Source organism: Trachurus japonicus, chromosome 11, assembly GCF_045865225.1.
Source record: "Trachurus japonicus isolate A0001 chromosome 11, Traja_1.0".
NCBI lineage: Eukaryota > Metazoa > Chordata > Actinopteri > Carangiformes > Carangidae > Trachurus > Trachurus japonicus.
Window position 1 is genome coordinate 20,608,009 of NC_140917.1, and position 21,717 is coordinate 20,629,725.

General features: G+C 42.9%; 3 protein-coding genes across 4 annotated transcripts in view; all 3 read left to right on the forward strand.

Annotated features, from left to right (window-relative positions):
* The window catches only part of LOC146978737 (tektin-2-like), a 2,623-nt gene extending 182 nt beyond the window's left edge, over positions 1–2,441 (forward strand). Inside the window, exons 2-9 of the mRNA XM_085791616.1 lie at positions 115–271; positions 460–585; positions 706–911; positions 1,033–1,285; positions 1,458–1,565; positions 1,681–1,824; positions 1,930–2,009; positions 2,170–2,441. Coding sequence (XP_085647742.1) covers positions 115–271; positions 460–585; positions 706–911; positions 1,033–1,285; positions 1,458–1,565; positions 1,681–1,824; positions 1,930–2,009; positions 2,170–2,371 — 1,276 coding nt within the window. The 3' untranslated portion in view covers positions 2,372–2,441. The remainder of the gene's footprint in view (positions 1–114; positions 272–459; positions 586–705; positions 912–1,032; positions 1,286–1,457; positions 1,566–1,680; positions 1,825–1,929; positions 2,010–2,169) is intronic.
* Positions 2,442–3,358: 917 nt separating this feature from the next.
* Positions 3,359–8,197, forward strand: stmnd1 (stathmin domain containing 1). The gene is made up of 5 exons (XM_085791617.1): positions 3,359–3,588; positions 4,890–5,055; positions 5,193–5,341; positions 6,470–6,598; positions 7,417–8,197. The coding sequence occupies exons 1-5, from the start codon at positions 3,514–3,516 to the stop codon at positions 7,873–7,875; spliced, it is 978 nt and encodes a 325-aa protein (XP_085647743.1). The 5' UTR covers positions 3,359–3,513; the 3' UTR covers positions 7,876–8,197.
* A 2,335-nt stretch (positions 8,198–10,532) lies between these two features.
* rbm24a (RNA binding motif protein 24a) lies at positions 10,533–20,999 on the forward strand. 2 transcript variants are annotated; one of them, XM_085791618.1, is made up of 5 exons: positions 10,533–10,981; positions 12,045–12,168; positions 12,466–12,520; positions 14,745–14,783; positions 18,650–19,879. In XM_085791618.1, the coding sequence occupies exons 1-5, from the start codon at positions 10,814–10,816 to the stop codon at positions 18,996–18,998; spliced, it is 735 nt and encodes a 244-aa protein (XP_085647744.1). In that variant the 5' UTR covers positions 10,533–10,813; the 3' UTR covers positions 18,999–19,879. The 2 variants fall into 2 exon arrangements, with proteins under 2 accessions (XP_085647744.1, XP_085647745.1); XM_085791619.1 differs by lacking the exon at positions 14,745–14,783 and having other exon boundaries at positions 18,650–20,999.
* The last annotated feature ends 718 nt before the right edge of the window (positions 21,000–21,717 follow it).

Sequence of the window (21,717 nt, forward strand, 5' to 3'; positions counted from 1 at the left end):
AGTGGAAGAAAACTTGCTCAGCAGTTCGGTAAAACATTGGAAACATTTGACAAATCATAGAAGAGACATTAAACCAACTTTTCTGACATTGTAAACCTCTTCTTGCATTTTTAGGCAAAGTTGTGGAGTAAAAAAGGAGCTTTCCAGGTTCATTCTGCCTGCCCTGGCCAACAACAACGGTCTGCTGACCAGCACACCTCAGCCTCAGTGGAGCAACATGCTGAAACTGAACGATGAAATCGTCTGTAACATGGGTGAAGATGTTTCACAGGTAATGGACATCAGTAGGACCAAATTTGTTGTTTTTTTTCAGCCTTTTTGTAACCAGTGAGAGTTGGATATATTGGGAGAAAATGACAGATTAAAATAAAATTGCTATTGGAGGTGTTTGTTATAACGCTTTTGGTATTATTATCGTCATTATTGTTATGACAAGTTTACAAATGTACATTTTTGTAGATCCCTGCTGCTACTCGTGGCATCATGAAGCACCTCGGCTCTCGACACTCAGAGGTCAGCCAGTGGCAGGCCCAGATATCTGACAGCATTGGCCAAGTGGACCGGGAAATCACTGCTGTGGAGCTGGTATGTTTACTGAGTATAATATAATTTATAAGTAGCTGTACTTTCAGCTCAGTTCATCACAGATACCACTGTTATTTAAAACTGAATGCTCATTCCTCAACATCTATCTTGTGTGTTCAGGTCAAAGACTCAGCAGGGCGCTTCCTCCAGGAGAGGCAGCTGTACAGTCAGCTCATGAGCAACTGTGTGGCGATCCAGAAAACCTTGAGCGCAACAGGCCTGACGAAGGACCCCATCCTTATCCAGCTCAAAAGAGAAGAGCAACTCAACAATGAGACCAGAGATCTGCTCCAGAAGCAGATCAGCAGCCTGCAACAAAAACTGAGGTCAGGGTGACGTTTTCAATCTTCAAATAGTAATATTAAAGTGCAAATCCCTCCTATAGTTTTGTGCTAGTGAGCTTTATAGAACATGTCAGGTCACACCTAGTTTCCTAATCCTCCCCAGCGCTCTGAAGGGGATCCGCACTCAGCTGCTGGCAGATTTTCAGGACAAAGGTGAAGCCATCAAGCTCACCACCAAGTGCATCGCCTTTGAGGTCGACACGCCGAGCTACCAGCTCCCTGCCAATCAGTACAAGCCCAACCATGTGACCTACGACAAGTGGCTGTCCCGCTGCAGGGACCTGAGGCTGACGGCTGCCAACCTGATTAAAGACACCACCACCTTCAGGGGAAACCTGCGCTTCACCATGGCTAATGTAAGACAACACTGTGACCACACCTGACTCACCTGAATTGAGTGTGTATTTGAGATCAGTATTTTTTATGCCCTTTGTTCTTGGACATCCATTTTACTCTGAGTTTTATCAGCTCTTCCTTATACAACCAGATAATAATATACAACCTCACTGGTCTGTGTGATAATTACAGCTGAAAAATGCCCATGAACATCAGCGCCGCAGCACACACGACTCCCTGAGGAAGAAAATCAATGAGCTGAGCAGGATCCAGGACATGATGACCTGGGAGAGGCAGCAGGTCAGTCAACTGGATTCATCCCAACTCACAGAACTATACCATCCACATCCAAAAGCTTTGTTCGACCTGTTTGTGATGGTTTGTCACTCTTGTATGGCTTTCGTCTCTCCTCCAGGTGAAGGATGAGATTTCCGATCTCACCAAGGACGTAGAGAAAGTGACGGGTCAGATCAGGAACTGTGAGTCCAAGCTGTTTCAGGCCACTCACCGCCTGGACATCCTCAACCAGAGACCAGGACATGAGCTCTGCCTGGACCAGGTAGGCACCTCGCTACACAATTACATTTTAGATATGATGGATCTTTCTCAGATTCTCAGTTGTTGTCGCTGTTTAAACAAACCGTTTTTTCTGTTCCTCCTCCAGCCCCACATCAGCCTCACATTGGAGAAAGACGACCTGACAAAGATGGGAGGCAGACTTAACCCAGTACTGAAGCACTCCCAGTGAGTCTAGTGCACACAGCTTGACACAATTTTATCCCTCTAATGAGACCAAATAACAGCTATAGGCAGCCTGTCACCTCATGTCCTACATTAAATATTTTGACCGTCTTCTGTGTGATACCCTCAATGTGCTCATTTTCATGTGAACCATCATTTCCAGGCACGAGTTGGTGCTCGCACGCAGACGTCTGATGACCCTGGAGGACAAACTCGACAAAAATGCTCAAACACTGAAAGTGGAGCAGAAATGCCAGAACCTGCACCAGAGTTTCCTGCCCACACTCGACACCACTGTGATCCTGGCCAACAAGCCGCAGATCCCCTCCACCATGAGAAGCTCCTTCCCCCATGCTCACTTGTAGCCTAGCAGTGCCTAGTGCAGTGCATTAACACTGTACTGAAACTTCAATAAATAATCTTGCAGCAAATTAATATTCTACTCATATTGAATTAAGATGTGCACCTCTTTGATTTCTGCTGGGTATGAAAACTACATTTTCTCAAGAAAACTGAAATCCACATTGGAATTTTAACCATGCACCAAAAACATCCAAAGATTAGAAAAAACAATCTAAACAGTTTCATCAAAAATAATTAAATCATCATTGTAAAGACTTTATCAAAGATTTCTCTTTGAACTCTTGGCTTGACATGCTAGTTTATCTGTGTGTTCTCAATATTTTTTTTATGGCTCTTCCCTTTAAATATTAGGCTACATGATTTTTGGACATGCTAATATTAATCATTCCTGCCATTGCAGGACCTATAACCTTAACATTTTGTCAGAGGAGGGAATGAGAACGACATGATTTTGAGTGAAATTGTGTTTTGTTTTTTCCCCAGTAAGATGAACCTGATTAATTTGGCTCAGTAACCCAATAATGTAGAAGTTTGTTTTGCAGGAGAGTGATGTCAGATTTATGATTATCTATTTTATTTTATCTTGAAGCATGTTTACTTATTAATCACCACCCTGGGCAGTTGGCTGCTTGGCCCTTTGGGATGCAGACAGTATTTTTAGTGTTTCAGGAAGTAGCCTGCTCTAAATGGAAATGTAAAGTGTACAGAGTATTAACTGGTGTTTGGGGAAGGGGATGACTGTGTGTTTTCAGAGCCTGGACTCATCCCGGGTCTGTCTGTGTGTGTGTGTGTGTGTGTGTGTGTGTGTGTGTGTGTGTGTGTGTGTGTGTGTGTGTGTGTGTGTGTGTGTGTGTGTGTGTGTGTGTGTAACCGAGCTGCTGAAGTGTATCGGTGCAGCATCAGAAGTGTGATCCGGTGTTTTGTCGTGTGTTGTTCCCCGGTATCGCCTCTTTAACCGGGTCACATGTATTGTAGCAACGTTCCCCTAGCAACGGCCCATGGAGACCGTCCGTCCCTCTGTGTAAAGGAATGCCAGGCTACAGGGGTCAATACACACAGCAAAGACACGACGAGCTGTAATTAAACAAGACATTTATGACCTTTATGGACTCATTTCACGGTGTTGCTTTGAGGTGAACAAGACATGGGATGTGGCAGCTCCACAACCACAGCGGTGGTCCAACCGCACTCACCGCGGGAGGAAGTGAACGGAGACGAGGTAAGCTCCGTGTCACACACCCCGCCACTTTTTCATTCAGCTAAAACTACGGAGGTGCAGCTTTTTAAACGAGGACATTTTCCACAGCAACATCCAATAAAAAGTATTAAACCTATCTACTGCTGGTAGTTCTTGTCAAATAAGTAGTCAGACCGAAATCTGTGCTATTAAAAAGAGGAAAAACTTATACGACATATTGATTATTATACGATTTTCCTACCGTTACTGATTAGCTAGTTATCAAAACATGGCGTCTGTCTGTCAACGTCTTCAAACGTTTGGTGCTACAACCCACTATCTCAACGTAAAATATTGGTTTCACCCTACTGTAGCCTACTTCCATTCAATTTACCATTAAGTTTAATACATGTTATAGTATTTGAATAGCTATGGTGCAGATTGAGAAGCCCCATAATATTAATTAGCCTAAATGTTTTGTTGTTGAAATTATCAATGAAAGACATGTATTTTAGATTGTGTTGTGTGCATGGCATTGACCAAAAATAATGGGAACTGTCTCCTAATATTAGGATGTACCTTAAAATGGCCTTAGTTTTCCTATTAAGGAGAATATTTAGGGACAGTTTCAAAATCAATCTCTCTACTTACAGTACCTACTGAGTGTTGTGTTTTATCTGAAAAGATAAGTACTCTTACATTATCAGTAAAAAGATTTTTTACAGTATCATGTTACAGTTATATACAGTATTATGTTTCATTAAATTAACAGTAGCCTACATTTATGCATCATGCATAAAAATTGATATAAAAATTTGTATGCAAAGATAGCTATATTGATCATAGTTATATATTAATACAACTTGTTTGAAGTAACACAAAATGTGAACACACACTTTGCCCAACATCCATGGTTCAACTTCCAGCCAGGGGACCTATAATTTCCTCTACCATTATATATAGGCCATAGAAATACAATAAATATTTATAATAAAATGTGCAACAAAGTCCATCTATCTTGAAACTACATGGCGCTATACTTTTCTGCACTAAATACAGAAATCACTAGGTCATAGATTTACACTGGTCACAGAATTTTTTGCTTCACCGGCTTTTGTTTCTTACCATGGTATGATGGTATGTTACCTGCCATGTATCATCAATAATGTTTCTGAGCCACTTTGTTCATGACAATGTCTCAAAACACAGATGCCACCAAGACAACAGCAGTTAGCATGAGATACCACGCAGACTGGGGTCGGGACATAAAAAGAAACAGTGGGGTCATAAATGTAATATGCCTTTTGGTTAATTTTTGCTGCACTCATTATGTGTCCTATCAGGTGGAGACTGAAAGTAAACTTGGTAGTCGTGGAGACTCTGCCGTGTCAAAGGGCACCACGGACAGCGGGGTGGTGATGGAGAACAAGGACATAGCTGCATTACCTGGAGTAGTGCCCAGAAAACTCCCTCCCCTAACATCTGAGCATGTCAGAGAAAGCGAAGCAGGTAGGATTACATGTGACGGTGGGCGTGTTTGAAGAGCCTGCTGAATAAAACAGACCTTGTCACACACAGCAGAGATTATCCACGAATGCACACATCTACACTAAGGTCTTTCTGTTTTGTGTGTCTCTACATTGCAGCCAGCCAAGGACTGCGGCAGACGGACAGCAGAGCGCTGGAGCGCCAGAAGTCCAGTGATATCCTGGAGGAGCTCCTGAGTCAGGGCATCATCCCAGTGGGACAGAGCAGACAGGGGAGCAACGGCACTGGAGAGGCCTACAGCATCGTGGTGGGTAATGGTCAGAGCACACAAACAGTCCCACTATCTACTAGGGCTGCAACTAACGATTATTTTCATTATCGATTAATCTGTCGATTATTTAAACAATTAATCAATTAGTTGTTTGGTCAATAAGATGTTAAAAAATGTTGAAAAATGTCAGCGTTTCCCAAACCACAAGATGACGTCCTCAAATGTCTTGTTTTGTCCAGAAACCAAAGAGATACTCAGTTTATTGTCATAAAGGAACAAAGAAACCAAAAATATTCACATTTAAGAAGCTGAAATCAGAGAATATGGAATTTTTTTCTTAAAAAACTACTCAAAACGATTATTCGATTATCAAAATAGTTGACAGTTAATTTAATAATCGATTATTGTGTGATTAATTACACATTAATTAATTAATTAATTGTTGCAGCTCTCAGCTGTGTTAGCAGGAGTATAAAATGACTTTAAGTGATGACCAGAGTAAGCAGCCTTCTTAACATCACCATCATCAAGCATGCTTGTCTCTCTCTTGCACGAATTCATAAGTAAAAAATTGAGACCACCACGCTGCTCGGTCTTCTTTTAGCACCTTTTAATTAGCTCATTGTCCATATAGTCTGCTGAAATGTAACTGTATGAATGACACCGGTTGCCGTGGTCACCATATAGAGTGTATCTTGGCCTCGTTATGGCCCTTTTTTGCACCTCACATTGTGAAACGTGACAGCAGGACCACAACAGGTGTAGCTAATAACACTAACGATGTAGACTGTGGCATTCAGGTGTCCCATGTGTGACAGTGTGCCTGTGTTTACTGCTTTGGCATTTAGTGTATTGTTGTGTATTTAGTGTAAGGAGAAATTTTAAAAAGAAGATAATTGTAATAGTTTTACCAACGGGATATGAGGTCATTCGTCCTCTTTCTGGTTGTGACTGCCTGAGGACCTTTTTCTAAACAGACTTGTCATAGCAGAAGAAGCACAGATGTAATTATGTTAAGAAGGCTAGAACAGGTCAACCATTTTCATAAAGGACAATAGTGTTTTTGTGAGACTTTCATTTGCTCTCACCTTGAGATTGTGTGCTCTCTGTCTCCCTCTGCTGTGTGTGTGTGTGTGTGTGTGTGTGTGTGTGTGTGTACAACAGCTGGAGGACAGAGATGTCAAGCGAAAGCCTCCTGCAAGACTGGAATCTCTGAAGGCCAATAATGTGCGCAATGTCCTCAGCAAAGAGGAGATTGATGAGAAGATAAGAGTTGTTGAAGAGAGACGCAAGGTACTGTGTGTGTGTGTGTGCGTGTGCGTGCGTGCGTGCGTGCGTGCGTGCGTGCGTGCATGCGTGTGTGTTTGTTTGTTTGGTAACACTTTATTTGACGCCTATCTCTATAACGCATTATAATAGTATAGTTATAACCAAAGTTATAATGCAGTCACACCACTGTTTAACTATAGTTATAAACACTCATAAATGATCATAATGATTTATAACAATAATCATAACACACTATAAAGCATTTTATCATGACTTATAAGGTCAGGTATTATAATACATTATAATTGTTAGTAACTCACTGACAATGCCCGAGGCACATTATAGAGCATTATAACTCTATAATACTTGACCTTATAAGCCATTATAAAATGCTCTATGATGTGTTATGCTTATTGTTATAAAGCCATATGATAATCTATGAGTGTTTATAATGATAGTTATACATGTTTATAAGCCAATAACACATTATAACTATATTTATAATGCATTATCGATGTGGGCATTGTCAGTGAGTTACTAACAATATAACGTATTATAATACCTGACCTTATAAGTCATGATAAAATGCTTTATAGTGTGTTATGATTATTGTTATAAAGCATTATGATCATTTATGAGTGTTTATAACTATAGTTATACACTGCTATAACTGTATTATAACTCACTCATTATAAGTATGGTTATGTGTTATAGAGATTGGTGTCAAATAAAGTGTTACCATTTGTTTTAACACCTCTGCTTTTTCCCTGCCTCCCTCTCACAATTGACCTCTTTCTTTGTCCTCCCTGACCCACTTGTTTGTTGCCTTCACTCGCTCTCAGTTAAGAGAAGATGAGCTCAAGATGCGTTTAAGGGCCAAGTCAGCACGGGGTCGTGTCCATGCCGCTGTCTCCTGTACAGAAGAAGAAGATGCGTCCCTCACCCCTGTGGACCCCCAACAGTCAGTTCCCCCCCGACACCCGACTCCAGCTCCACTGGGTCACAGCCTGACTGTAGCTGTGGGAACGGAGTGTACAGGAGAAGCTGCTGGTGACAACATGGAGAGCGAAAGAGAGATGGGCAAAGCAGAGATGACGAAAGGGAACAAGAAGAGAAGAGCAGGTGGAGATAGCAGAGGAGAAAGTGCAGAGTGGGTGAGTGACGGTGGTGATGGGGAGAAGGAAGAGGAGGAGCTTGAGGAGGTGGAGGAGCTCCAGGCAGGGCAGCGCCTCGCAGCGTCTTTCGAGCTGGAGAGTGATTCTAGCTTTCAACGCCCAGAAGACAAAGAGGAGACTTTTTAAATTAATACATGAATAAGCCATTAATCAGCACTGAGAGAGAGAAAAGAGAAAAGGAAGCCAAATATTTCCTATTGTACAAAGTTGAGACCTGTTGAAACTTGTAAAAAAAATAATAATAATAAAAAAAAGCTAGACAATATATTTGTAATGTAAAGAAACTGACTGAAGTAATTGAGCTGTGCTAAAATGAGGCTAATGTGGAGGTAGCATCATTTCCACAGCAGGGCGACTCACCAGTAAGCACAGGAATATGAGGGTTAAGTCTCCAATGCAATGTAATTTAAACTGAGTTAATGTTTTAATAAATATCACCAAGGCTCAATGCTCTTGCCAACAAACCAAACTGATTTTTGTTTGACAAGTTATTTCTTGAAAAATTAATTTGACAAGTCTCACTCGGCATGTGAAGGGTAACCTTTGTGCAGTTTCTCTGTCGGACATAAGATGGCGCTGTTTCAGTAGGTTGAAGTTGGTCTTACCGTCTCTCTGGTGTCAGTGAACCCAATCAATAAGATGAGCCATTTATCAGTAGGAGGTTCTTCTGGCAGCTTTTGAGGATGTGACTGGGTTTGAAAAGATGTGTGACGACATGACTTTGTTATTGATCAGTAAAGTTCCCAGCTTTTCATCTGTGTTGTTATGAAACACATTTTTATGTGCTCAATGATTTTTTACACTTCAAAATTGCACAACTTTAATGAAATGAACATCTTGTCCAGAGAAAACTTGTAACTTTTTGGATTTGTTTTTTTGTGTCCCAGAGAGCAGAGGGAATTTGAGTGGGACGGTGGTGTGACTGTGCTGTGGGTATTCAGCTGTTCCAGTGACCTTTGACCTTTAGCCTGACAGGTGTGTGCTAAACCAAATGGGTATCGAGCACAGAGCTGCAGGACTACACCCCCCGTCTTGATTAAACTCAGGGTGAAATCCCAGTTCACATGCACAATGTGTCAAACTAACATGGGAGCTACATTATGACATGAGGTGTGTCTGGAGATGACAGTTATCTTGTAAGCTATTCCTTGTACATGTAATGTGTGGAGTTATCTGTTTGTGTTTTTCTAAGACATTATTGGGAAATAATTCACAATAAAAGTTTGAAATGTTGCCACAGGCGGTTATTGTGAGACTATAAGAGGATTCAGAGCAGTCAACATGCTGCACATGAGCAGAGACAACAAGGGCATGAAACCTGAGCACGGCCCCATTGTTGAGACTCTGAAACTCAATAGTGTTCCCCCTTTCAAGACTCCAGTCAAGACTTTAAAGGGCGTGTGGCTGCATTAATAAAATAGTGTGCATGCAGAAAGGAGCTCTATCAGGTTGCATTTCATTGTGATAGAGTTCTGTAGCGGCAATTGACATTCAGATGGAGGAGACGGGGTGAATATGGAGCAAGAAGAGGTTCAGGTATGGTTGGTTGGTTGGTCACTAGTGTCCAGGAGACACTAACTTCATCTGCATGCTGTGCTGTCAAATGGCAGCTGATGGCTAAATGTGTCAGCTCACAGAGTTGCATGCAGTGACAGGACCGATGTAGGCCAGCAGCAGCAGCAGGCACAGGAGCGGAGCCGCCATGAATGATTAACAGCAGAGCTCCCTCTCACATTACTGGAGGTGGTGGTAGCCTATTACTCAACCCCGCGGCTGCTGCTGCTGCTGCTGCTGCTGCTGCTGCTGCTGCTGCTGCTGCTCTGAAGGAGACCCAGAGATCCAGCAGAGGAGGCCAAGCATCACAAGTTAATCTTAATCATTGATGCTCGCGGGCTAATTGAATTGATCCGTTGTACTTGATCCTTCTCCATCATAATAGCTTTGCGTAATTCTGACGCACAGGCGCGTTTGTCACTTTTGAAGTCCGGTCCCTCGCAGCTGATTTAATCATTGAAATGTGATCAGCATCTGGTTAAGATAATACGGGTTGATCAGCAAGAGGTTCTCCATCTCAAGGGGCCTTAAATGGATGTAGATTGGAACCGCACTGGGCAGATGTGACTTTTTTTTGTTGTTTTTTCAAACTTGTTGCAGGTCCATTAGAGCAGTGGAGCCAATCAGAGACACTTTAATGTGCCCAAACTTTGTCCCCTCCTCATAAGTGTAGGTCTACCCTCCTAAAGGCTGCTCCTCCGTGCTGCACCTGTCTGTCTGCTCACTGCTGCTGCTGCTGCTGTGTCTGTCCCCGCGGGCTCTGCTCAACCCCCTGACCAGCTGTTTATAATCCACGCAGCCCCGTAGTGACAGATCCGATCTGTTCCACGAGAAAAGCCAAAGTCTGATCTATGTTTTACGATCTCAGCAAATAAGAGAGAAATTGACAAAATACCGAGATATTTATCTAAAATTCAGATGATCCAACACAGTGATTTGTTGACTCCTGATGTTTAATTAAATGCATAGGTCTCGTTGTGTGTGTGTGTGTGTGTGTGTGTGTGTGTGTGTGTGTGTGTGTGTGTGTGTGTGTGTGTGTGTGTGTGTGTGTGTGTGTGTGTGTGTGTGTGTGTGTGTGTGTGTGTGTGTGTGAAGGAGCTCCAGTGTTTCACACTGTGCAGGCTTCACAGCTGTTTGTGCGCGCCGGCGGTGGGCGGGCAGAGATGGACTAAAAGCTGGGTGGAGTTAGGAGCAGCGCTTTTAGGAATGGGTCCCACAGCTATTTAGTTAGACAGCAGAGTTGCCAAGAAGAGCTGGAAACACCTGATGGTCTCTTTGGGACAATCCGCTCCATATAACTCTCCTCTTTACTGTCAGAAGATAAATCTACCTCCAGGCTTCATTTTTGTCGAGTTTTTGTTTTGTTTTCTCTTCTGAAAAAAAGTCACAGAGCCAGCTGATCTCTCTCTTCCTCTTCTTCTTCTTTCTTCATCCAAAGAATTACTGATAAGGAGACATTGCACTATTCTTTTTTTTAATTGTTCATATTTATTGTATTTTTGCACTAACGATGCACACCACGCAAAAGGACACAACCTATACGAAGATTTTTGTCGGGGGTCTTCCCTACCACACCACGGATTCAAGTCTCAGGAAATATTTCGAGGTGTTCGGTGAGATTGAAGAAGCGGTGGTGATTACCGACAGACAGACCGGCAAGTCTAGAGGTTATGGATTCGTAAGTATCACTTTATTCACACTTTTATTATCTTGAAACAAACTCTGCAAACATTTTTACGCACGGACAGGACAAATCCTGTCGCGGCGCACGCCTGTTGCTTCATGTCACAGCATCAGAACCAGCACCAACATTTTCTGCAGTCAGGGGATGTTTGTGTTTTGATAAGCAGCCCCCCCTCCTCTTTCTGTTTTAAATTTGTCATTGGCTTCTGTTGCAATCTCGCACCCACCAACTTGTTGCGCGTCGGTATGCGCCCTGACATGTTTTAAAGTGAGCTGCCCTAGTCTCACTGACAGCTTCATGCTGCCAGCCTGAGAAAAACCTCACCATGATGCCTCGGTATATTACAGAGCACTCCTCACTGACATGGTCACGCTGGTTTCATCATCTCAGAGATGTTTACAACGGTGGAAAAACATTTTGCTCCCGCTTGTCATAAAACCTGACAGACAGAACAAGCAGCACAGAGTGTTATCTCTCTTTGCATGCTTGTAGTTAGATTACTTCAGGAGGAACTTGGCTCTTATTTTGCCTTAAAAGGGACTTAATCATGCTTGAGATTCAGCTTTGGCACATCCTCCTACAGCAGATGAACTGAAATCATCCCTTTACTATTGTAGCTACATCATATTTTTTCATTTCTCCTCCCAAAGGTTGTCAATTTGTTTCAGTTTCTTTAGTTACTGAAGTTGTGTAAGAGGAGAGGTGGAGTGTGGAGTAAATGTTAGTGAAGCTCTGAGCAGAGACAGTAAAGTTTGGTTGTGTGTGTAACTACAGTGAGACAGTAAAGCCGTGTTCAGTCAGTCACCTCAGCCAGGCTCCCATTCACACACACATCCACATGAGGGTGATGGATGTGTGTGTGTGTGTGTGTGTTGCTGACACTGTGATGGCCTCACACAGACACACAATTATCTTCCAACTTATTTTTAAACACACACTGGGAAGGTTTTAGTCCGTAATCCATTACCCACTTGTTGTTTCCTAACAATCTCCAGTATTTGCTTGAATAATCTACATCTTTGCCACCCTGCATTTTGCACATTTGTGTCTCCGTTAGGTGACGATGGCGGACCGCTCGGCTGCAGACCGGGCCTGTAAGGACCCAAACCCCATCATCGACGGCAGGAAGGCCAACGTCAACCTGGCCTACCTGGGAGCCAAGCCTCGGGTGATGCAGCCAGGTAAAGACAATCAAAATCCCCCCACAAGTGATACAGTAGACAGCTGCACACCTGTCACTTTTACTCCCTTCACAAGGTGGAGATTTCAATATCACACGTTCCTTTGCTCCCATGTGTGACGCTAGGTTTATTAGCAAAGCTTCAAACAAGAAAATCAAGCCAGTTCCTGATTTCCACCTGAGGGTTTGTTTGTTTCTGAGGTGGTTTCTGTAGATGTAGGGACATGTCAGGAGTTTCATATATGGCCTACAGACGGTGTTCCAGTCACTTATTTCTTGTATCTACTTTGTTTTGCAGGTTTTACATTTGGTGTTCCCCAAATTCACCCTGCGTTCATCCAAAGGCCTTATGGGTAAGTACTTCCAAGTCAATTTATTATTGATTAGATTGCTGAGATGCTCTTTGTTTATGTAGACACACAGTTTTTTTTAAAAGTGATCAATTCAAACATGTTGTCATTTCATCTTTTCTGTGTGATAATTGATACTGTAGTTCTGATTTTTGTCTTTACTTCAGTTTTCTCCTTAATTATTGATAATTAGAGGTGGACATTAAATGTGTAGCTTGACTCTTATGAGTGTCCACCAAAAAAAAAAAAAAAAAAAGCCAGTCAGACTGCCTTTTCGAGGTTTGCCTGTTTGTGAGTGTGTGTATACATACATGTGTGTGTGTGTGTGTGTGTGTGTGTGTGTGTGTGTGTGTGTGTGTGTGTGTGTGTGTGTGTGTGTGCTGAGTGGACAATGATGGAAACTTCCAGCCTGACTCAATGTTATCTATCTTTCTCTGGTTCGACAGGCTCGCTCTCGGTTAAGCTAACTGTGCTGGGTTTGTGGAATAGTTCTGCAAACATAATCACAGATCAGAGAAAGGAATTACCTGTAGACTCAAACACACACAAACAAGCTCTCAAAATGGTGATTATAGATGCATGTACGTGGGTTTCATTTGACTTACTTTTTTTTATTTTATTTGAATAGAACTTAGAGCTTTGTGTGCAGTTATGAAGTGGTGTTGTTAGAAACCGTGTGCTTTCTGACTTTAATGACAAAAAAAAAAGGCTGGATTGACTGAATTTTTTGGGGTGTTCTTTTTCCTTTTTTGTGGAAGCGTGTTCACTTTGCCAAGAAAGAGCAAAGTTTTTTTTTTTCAATTTATTTTTTTTATTGCTTTTAGCTTGTGGTTGACTTGTTTTGTTTAACAGGGTATGTTGTTTCATGTGTTTTTTTGGCTGTCTTGTTGGAGTGAGTGATGAATTTTCTGTGTGGAGTTTCTTTCTTTTCTTTTCTTATCTTATCTGTTTTGTTTTGTTTTTTTAACCCCAGTCACTTGTTCATTTCACACCCCTCACACTCTCACCCCCTCTCCCCTCAAAGTAACAAAACCTATCAGTGCTTGTGTGTGTGCTTATAGCATCTTCCTGGTGTTTCTGGCAGTTTGTTGTATTAACACAATGTATAGATTCACTACGTCCTGCTCTGTCTCCCCATTACAACTGTCCACTCTCTCTCTCTCTCCCTCTCTCTGTCACCAAATATCGAAAATCTGTACGTCGATGTTTTACGAATGAATGAATGTGAAGCTTATTGTGTGTCTAGTGTGTGTGTGTGTGTCTGGTGTGTGTGTGTGTGTGTGTGTGTGTGTGTGTGTGTGTGTGTGTGTGTGTGTGGTTGCACCGGTACATGTGAATATTTGCTCTTGTTGTGTTTGTGTGCGTGTGTGGCTTTGTGTGTCCACATGTACTCTCATTTTCAGCTCAGCGCACCAAAGTCTCCAGTGTGACACAAACAAAAGTCTGGATGTCTCTCTCTCTCTTTCTCTTTTTCTCTCTCTCTCCCTCTCTCTCTCCCTCTCTCCCTCTTGTTCTCTCTCAGTGAGCTTTCGTCACATGGGCTCGTGGTGTTAAGGAAAACAAGCGCACCCATTGTGCCACACAAAGGCCCAAATGCTGATGCTGCAGTCGCATGAAGCTCGGCGTTGTGTGTCTGTGTGTGTGTGTGTGTGTGTGTGTGTGTGTGTGTGTTGGGGAATGGGGGGGTGGGGTGGGGGGGGGGGTTCCGGTGAGGGTGCGGGGCCATCTCTCCCTGTCATGTAAAAGTAGCGTAGGAGCCATTTAAACCAGGTCTGAGTGGGCGTCTCAGGGGTCACATACGTGCATGCGTCCGTCTTAACCTTGTGATCTGAATCAGAACCAGAATCCGTTTTTTCTTTGCAATCAAATATACGGAGCGGCTTAATACTGTCAAAAGTACTGACCAAGTACAAAGCATGTGAGCTGTGATCAGCTGACACATGCAGATTTGAGAGCATGCAGGGACAGATTGATAAGCGCAGGACAAGTTTTGAGAGCGAGGAAAGAACTGCGAACGTGTTGATTAAAGTCTCAACTATGCCACTTCATTGATAGATCATTTTCTTGAAAGAGCATGAATTGTAAAATATTTTGATAATCAATTGATGATGATGAAAAAAAGAAGAAGAAGAAAGGATGGAACCAAATAATCCTGTGACTTCTTGTATTCATATTAGTAGAAAAGATTTTGTTTCCACTGATTTAAATGTATACATTTCACCCATAGGGTCAGAGGACACCAGCAGCAGCTTGACAGCCATACAAAGTAAGATCAATGAGTTTTTTTTAACAAAAATTCAAGAATGTTATGTTGCTGTTAAAAAAATAATAATAACACGATTACAAACCAACCATCTAAAAGTTAATATGGTCAGTATTTTGTGTTATCTTCTCTCTCATATCCCCAAGCTCCCTCTAAAACTAAAATAACCCAAAAAAAAACATGGTGAGAAAATGTGACAGCAGGTTTCAAACACGAACCCTCATAAGAAGATTTTGAATTCCTGACTCGAGTGAAGCTTAAATTTGTTTAGCCGTTGATAAACTTCCATACAGACCGATTCCCAGGGGATCCATGCAAACCAACCTGATCTAAGTAACTTTTCTATGTGAAGATCATGACTCAAGCTCTGATGCACTCGAAGGGAAACTGGACACCAGATCCATCTGTGACTCGGTCATAATAACAAAAGTCTCATGAGCAACTCTTGTCAGAGCAGGACATCAGTGTGTGCTGCCAACATCGCAAACAAGGCACAAACACATCACCCCGCTCACATTAGATCCTCTCACCTCAATCTACGTTTGTGCTTGTGTCCTGTCCCTCAGTGGACGGCATGCACGATGGAGGAGGACCTTTATTTAGCCTTGAACTTTAATGACCTCTGGGTTGCATGAACACAACATTCCAGTAAAGACAGACTCACACACACGCAGTCGGACACACCGTTAGGTACCAGCATTGCTTCAGAAAACATCCTCACTGTTATGGCGACATCATAGATTTCCCCCCCCTTTTTTTTATCAGTATCTCCAGGGAGAAGGGGGTATTTTTTTTAATTTAATGGGATGGATCAGCTAGAGCTTTGCTTCCCGTAGCCAAACCCTCTGCTAATGCTGCGTGTGTGTGAATATGTGTGTCCATGACATGTGTATGTATGCTTATATATGTATGTGTGTAAATCTGCCATGTTACAGTAGTGATGGGGAATCAGAGACCAACTAGAGTGCACCAGGCCTGGAGTTTGATTTCAAGAGCAGTGGTGATGGTCACATACCACTGAAGCCCTTTGAAAGTGTTATACAGTCAGAAAATAGTTGCAGGCAGCCTCCACGGTCAATCACATACAGCAGGAGTCAGGAGAATAGTGCAGCTGAGAGTTAAGGGGAATGTTTCTTTAATGTCCTGTGCCCACGGCCATGATTCCTGTTCCCACGAGACTGATTGAAAGGACATTAAACGTGCTTCGCAATCCACAGGCAGCCCTCTCAAACTAGCTTCCTTATAAAGACTATATAGAAAGTGACTTGTGCTTATATGGATTCATTCAGCTGCAGTTCAGTCGTTGTGAGTTGGTCAGTTAATAAGCTCAGTTTAATTCTTCTCCGTAGAGGATTAATCTGCTTGTTGCATTATTCCCACCATCCTCCCTTATACAGGATACGTCAGTAGGTTAAATACTATAGTTCCTACTGTACAGGTCAGACAAGTCAAGTTGAGATTTAGTTTCCATGTTGGCTTTAGTGTTTTATTTGATCTAAACTGAATTATTAAATGGTAGATTCTTGCATGATTCAGGGTTTAAGGTTAGGGGATCACATGTAAAAACAGTTCAGGTTAATTTATTTGTACCCTTAGACCCTTAGTGCCCTTAAATACATCTGGTTTGTAGTTGAGAGTAAAAAGAAGGCATTCATTCACACAGTCTCAGACACTGTTAACAGCATACAGGATTGAACATGATGGTAAAAAGATGAAACAATAAAAATAGAAGTAAAGGTCCTTATTGACTATATGTCATTTGATAACCTTATTTGATGGTTGTAATTGAGTCCACAGTGAGTCGAAATGTAAGTCGGCTTCAGATACTGAATCCTACATCTTGTGTGTTGCTGTTAGTTCTCTCAGATCAATATCACCCCTTTTATTGGACACTGGCCAGTCAAGTGTGTCATCGATGTCCAGTTTGGGGAGTTTCCTCCCTGTTTGCTGGAAGTGAATAAAGCAGCGACTTCCCACACACCACTGTTGCTGTGTGGGAGTCTGTCCTTCAGCCCGTTTCAGACAAGGTTTTTTTTTTTTTTTTTTTAAATCCTCCTGGAAACCTGCCTCACCCTTCTGAGTTTCATTAGTTTGTGTCAGTGTCATATGATGATGGAGACTCACTCTCTCCTGAGGATTTTCCCCCTTTAGTAAAACACTAAATCTTTTCAGAGCAGACTCTCTGTTGCAGGTTTTCATAAATTGGTCCCAAGCGCGCGCGCGCGCCTGTGTTTGTGTGTGTGTGTGTGTGTGTGTGTGTGTGTGTGTGTTTAAACCAAATCTCCACACACTCACATACTCATTTTTCACCCTCCCTTTTCTACCTTGTGTCTTTTCAGTTGAGTGATTGTGGTGTGCCTTTGTTGTTGTTGTTGTTGTTGTCATCTCCGTGGTGTTCGTACTCAATTTAGTCAGTCGACTATTTTTACATCTCTCTTGCTGTTGTTCTGTTCTTCCCCTCTGGGCCCACTGTTTTGGGTTGAGATGTGGATTGGATTGGATAATGGAGTGCTGACAATAGGGTTGCCACGATAGATCCTGCCTTTCACCCTTTAACATTTTCTGCACACCCCTTCACCTCCTCCTCCTCCTCCTCCTCCTCCTCCTCTTCGCTATAGTCCAGACTCTAAAAGCGACTGCCTGACTTTAACTTACGCACTCTCGACTGATTCTATTGCGTTTCTTTGATTTTCTCTCTACAGATTTTTGAGCGGTCGTCACTCTGACTCAGTATAGTTTCTTGTGCAAACAACAAATATCAAATTGTCTCTTCGGCCTGATGCTCCACATCACTTCACGTTTGAATCGAAGTGAGACTTTAATCTCTAACGGGAGAGGGAGGGCTGTTTTTTTTCCAGGACATCAAAGACCTAAAGCTTTCATATTTTTGCTTCTTCACTTCATCTGAACCGGTCGTGTAAATTTCACTCATACTTTGCTGAGTTTCCAGACCTTATAGAGTCTGGGGGGGATGGGGAGGGAGGGTGGGCAGGATAAGGCTATGTCATGGAGGGTAGAATGTGCTCATTGTTCATAATTGTTTATTTAATTGAAACATCCCTCTGGGTGCGGAGCCTAGTCCCGGCTCCCCCCGCTGCCTCCCCGGCTCTTTGTCCCGATACAGAGGGGGAAATGGCCAGCAGCGTCCCTTTTTGAAAACTGTCCAGCTGTCAAAGTGGCAGTGACATTTTCACAATGCTTCCCTGGGCTCATCTCCTCTGTCCGCACCCCCTGCCCCCGGCACTGTAAGCCCACGCCCCCCCTCCCCTCCCCCCCTCCCTCCCTCCCTCCCCTGCTCGCCCTCCAGCAGGCACCAGAGCCAAATCCACATGTGACCCGCAGACAAAGTGCAGGTTACAGATCCCAAACGTTTTCTTTTCATCTCGCCTCCCTCTGCTCCTCTGCACTTCTGTCTCCACAACACAAACTCCAAACTGACCCAAACAGTCCGACCTGAATCTGTTTCTCACGTTTGCTGCCTGTAAAGCAGATGATATCATCACGCTGGCTCCACTCTCTCTGAGTGTGGTCATACTACAGATGTGACTTCTCAGTTCATTGGAGTGACCCAAAGGTTCGATAAGCAGCCTCTGGGAGTTCAAATTTCTCCTCACCTTCCACTCTTCTTTTCACAGAGACATTTCTATTTTGGCAACCCTATATTGTTCTAATCCCTACTAGCAGGCATTTCCTTGGTGTTCTTGACTGGTGGATTGGACTGGGGCTGGGAGGTGGGAGGGCGCTTGGCCGCAGTGTGATGGAGTTGGGTTTGAGGGTGGTTTTTGTTGGGAGGGGGGCTCTTATTGGTGGGTATATGGTGTGTGGTGATGAATCAAATTAAAATGTAATTGTATGTGTCTGTCCCACAGCATTCCTGCCCACTACGTCTACCCTCAGGCCTTCGTGCAGCCTAGTGTGGTCATCCCTCACGTGCAGCCAGCAGCCGCTGCACCTGCCACCGCCTCCTCCCCGTACATCGACTACACCGGAGCTGCCTACGCGCAGTACTCTGCAGCCGCAGCCAGCGCCGCCGCCGCCGCGTACGAGCAGTACCCCTACGCCGCGTCCCCCGCGGCCGCAGGCTACGTGGCCACCGCTGGCTACGGCTACGCAGTCCAGCAGCCTTTAGCCACCGCCGCCCCCGGCTCGGCCGCCGCCGCAGCCGCAGCCTTCGGTCAGTACCAGCCTCAGCAGCTGCAAGCCGACCGCATGCAATAGCAGCCACTGCAACCACTGGACATGCAGAGAGAGGAGGCCCGCCCCACGCCACAGCTGATTGGTCAGGAGAGGGAGCAAAGGAAAAGGAAGAGGGAGTGGCTTTAAGGGCGGCCGTCGTGCCGGCGACTCCGAGGCAGAGTTGCTTTAAAAAGGTGATGATGATGATGGTGGTGGTGGTAGTGATGATGATGATGGTGAGGTGGGAACTTTTGACGGTAACTTTCCAACTTGCTGTGCTTCAACCAAAAAACAAGAAAATGAAAAAAATTTGCAGAACAAATAATGGAAAGTGATTTACTATTATTGTTGTTGTTATTACTATGATTATTATTATTATCATTACAATTATCATTGTAGTAGAGTACTTATTCCTAGAGGAGAAATGCAGGAACTAATCCCTGTGGTTGGTATAGGTGTTAAACTAAGCCGTTAAGTCCTATTGCTGTCTTTAACGTTAGTTTAGGAAACTGTTCTCTTTCGGTTATTTGACGCCCTCATAACATTTATATTTATTATTGTTATTATGACACATTGAGGGCTCTCCTTGTTCTTTTTGTCTATTCAAGTACATTTTTTGGAGTTAATATTTTCTGATAATCAGGGAAATGGAACCGTTTCCAACGTGTTAGCTATTATTATGTGACCTCTGTCAGGAAGTCGAGGAGTTGTAACTCGTTGTGTCACACATATTTGAAGAACTACCTTTTTATCTTCCTGATGCTGAATGTCCCTTTTTTTTTACTCTGTGTCTCGACCTCTTGACCTATGCAAAGCAAACAAATCACCAGGAGACAAAAAAAGAACAAAAACAAAAAAAAAACAAAGAAAAGAAACAAAAAAACTGAAAATGTCATCAACTTTGACTTGACTCTTGGACTAAAGAGGGACTTGGCAAACGAAACAAAGGCACTGACAACAGGAGAGAGGTTGAAAATGGCTTCAGACAATGAGAAACACTAAATCGGTCGCTTTTCCACATGTTTCACTCGCACGTACACCGACACATGCATCCAGAGTTGCACACATAGCAGTCAAAGACAAAGGCAGCACAGTCGTGTTTCTCTCTGTCTCTGGGATGGAGGGAGAGAGAGAGAGAGAGAGAGAAAGAGAGAGAGAGAGAAAGAGGGAGAGAGAGCAGCAGCAGCAGCTGCTGGTGGTGGTGGGGGTGGACAGAGCCGCTCCAGCGCCACACAGACGGATCACTCTGGAAAGAACGCATCACTTGTGCTCGTTTGTTGAGCTGTCACATTTTAATCCCCGGCCGGGCCCATTTGGGAACCAACTTTACACCCCTCCACCCAACACAGAGCCCCACAGCAGAGCCCCCCCTCCCCTCCCCAGCAGTAATTCAGCCCTGCCACTGTCAGCACTTCCACCTCTGTGCTGCTGCTGTAGTCTGGTGTCAGTGTCAGGTACACACTCACAAACACACACACTCACACACCACTCACACACACACTTTCACCAAAGCCACCCCAACAACTGGCCTGCCTCATGTCTGTCAAGAACACCAGGTGTGGGTGGAGAGGACGGGGCTTTACTCTTTGCTATTTAATAGAAAAAACTGAAAAAGAAGAGAGAAATCTACTATTTAAGATATTTATTTTTGAGGGTTGACTATGTTAACGCTCTGAGAGTAGAGACTTAGTGGCGGTACTGTATTAATAATATTATTATGTACTCATCTCAAGGCATATATAAGTTATTGATTAGTTTTAGTAATAATATTATTATTATAATTATTATTATTAACATACTCAACCAAAAATGTTGATGTAGGACTTATTTAAGATACTGTTATGTGCACTGTACTTTTATTTTTTATCTTTTTGATTCTTTAGAACATGACATTAAATATTAGCTTAATGCCTTTTGTATGGAAGAACTTTATTTAAATGCAGGCCTGTTTGCATGCAGATTGTACTCTGCCTCTTCTGTGTTTAGACGAAAGGAAAAATAATAATAATAATTTTGACAAAAAAAAAAAAAAACAAGCAAAAATGCTGCTTTCTCCACTAGAATGTATAGTCGTCGTCGAGGTTTCAGTAGCTGTGCTTCTTTTGCTTAATATTCATCAGATGGGCTATTTTACACTGTTGGGAATTTTTATACTTGAACTATTTCTTACAAGGGAAATATGAAAAATAAATGACAAAAAAACTTTTTAAGCAAGCTTTTCATTGTCACTGGATGAAGGCATGTAAAGTGTTACTATTTAAATGCAAAGGTCCTGTTGGTATTAAAACCTTTACTTCAGAATTTGAACTCCATTTACTCAAAATTGGAATAAAATGTTCTATATTTAAAAAAATCTTGGTGATATTTCTTTGAATGAAGTCAAAACACACACACACACCCTCCTGCAGTTTGATCACTTCCTGGATACTTTCATTTCCCATCCTCCATCTATAGCTACTGTACATACACCTACGGATGTTATTTATTCTTTTATTTTGTGCCTGTGTTGTGTATCAGTATTTGTTTGTCCACTTTTCTGTGGTGGCAACACATCACACGTGCCAGCTGCTGCAACGATCCTCCTCTGTGTGAAACAATCCGTTACTTAAATTACAGTCACACCCACAGACAGTTTGCATGGAGAGGAATGACACATGGTGAAGTCTCTCAGGACTCAGGAGTCTATCAATCATTCATCTCCTCTCTAATCAATAAGTCATGTTAAAAAAGAGTTTGTTGCCGTGGTTACACTGACTTTTTA

Coding starts and splice junctions, on each gene's coding strand:
- stmnd1 (XM_085791617.1), top strand. CDS start 3,514: ATGGGATGTGGCAGCTCCACAACCACAGCGGTGGTCCAACCGCACTCA. Junction 3,589..4,889: donor AGGAAGTGAACGGAGACGAG/GTAAGCTCCGTG, acceptor GTGTCCTATCAG/GTGGAGACTGAAAGTAAACT. Junction 5,342..6,469: donor GAGAGGCCTACAGCATCGTG/GTGGGTAATGGT, acceptor TGTGTACAACAG/CTGGAGGACAGAGATGTCAA.
- rbm24a (XM_085791618.1), top strand. CDS start 10,814: ATGCACACCACGCAAAAGGACACAACCTATACGAAGATTTTTGTCGGG. Junction 10,982..12,044: donor AGTCTAGAGGTTATGGATTC/GTAAGTATCACT, acceptor TGTCTCCGTTAG/GTGACGATGGCGGACCGCTC. Junction 14,784..18,649: donor CAGCTTGACAGCCATACAAA/GTAAGATCAATG, acceptor TCTGTCCCACAG/CATTCCTGCCCACTACGTCT.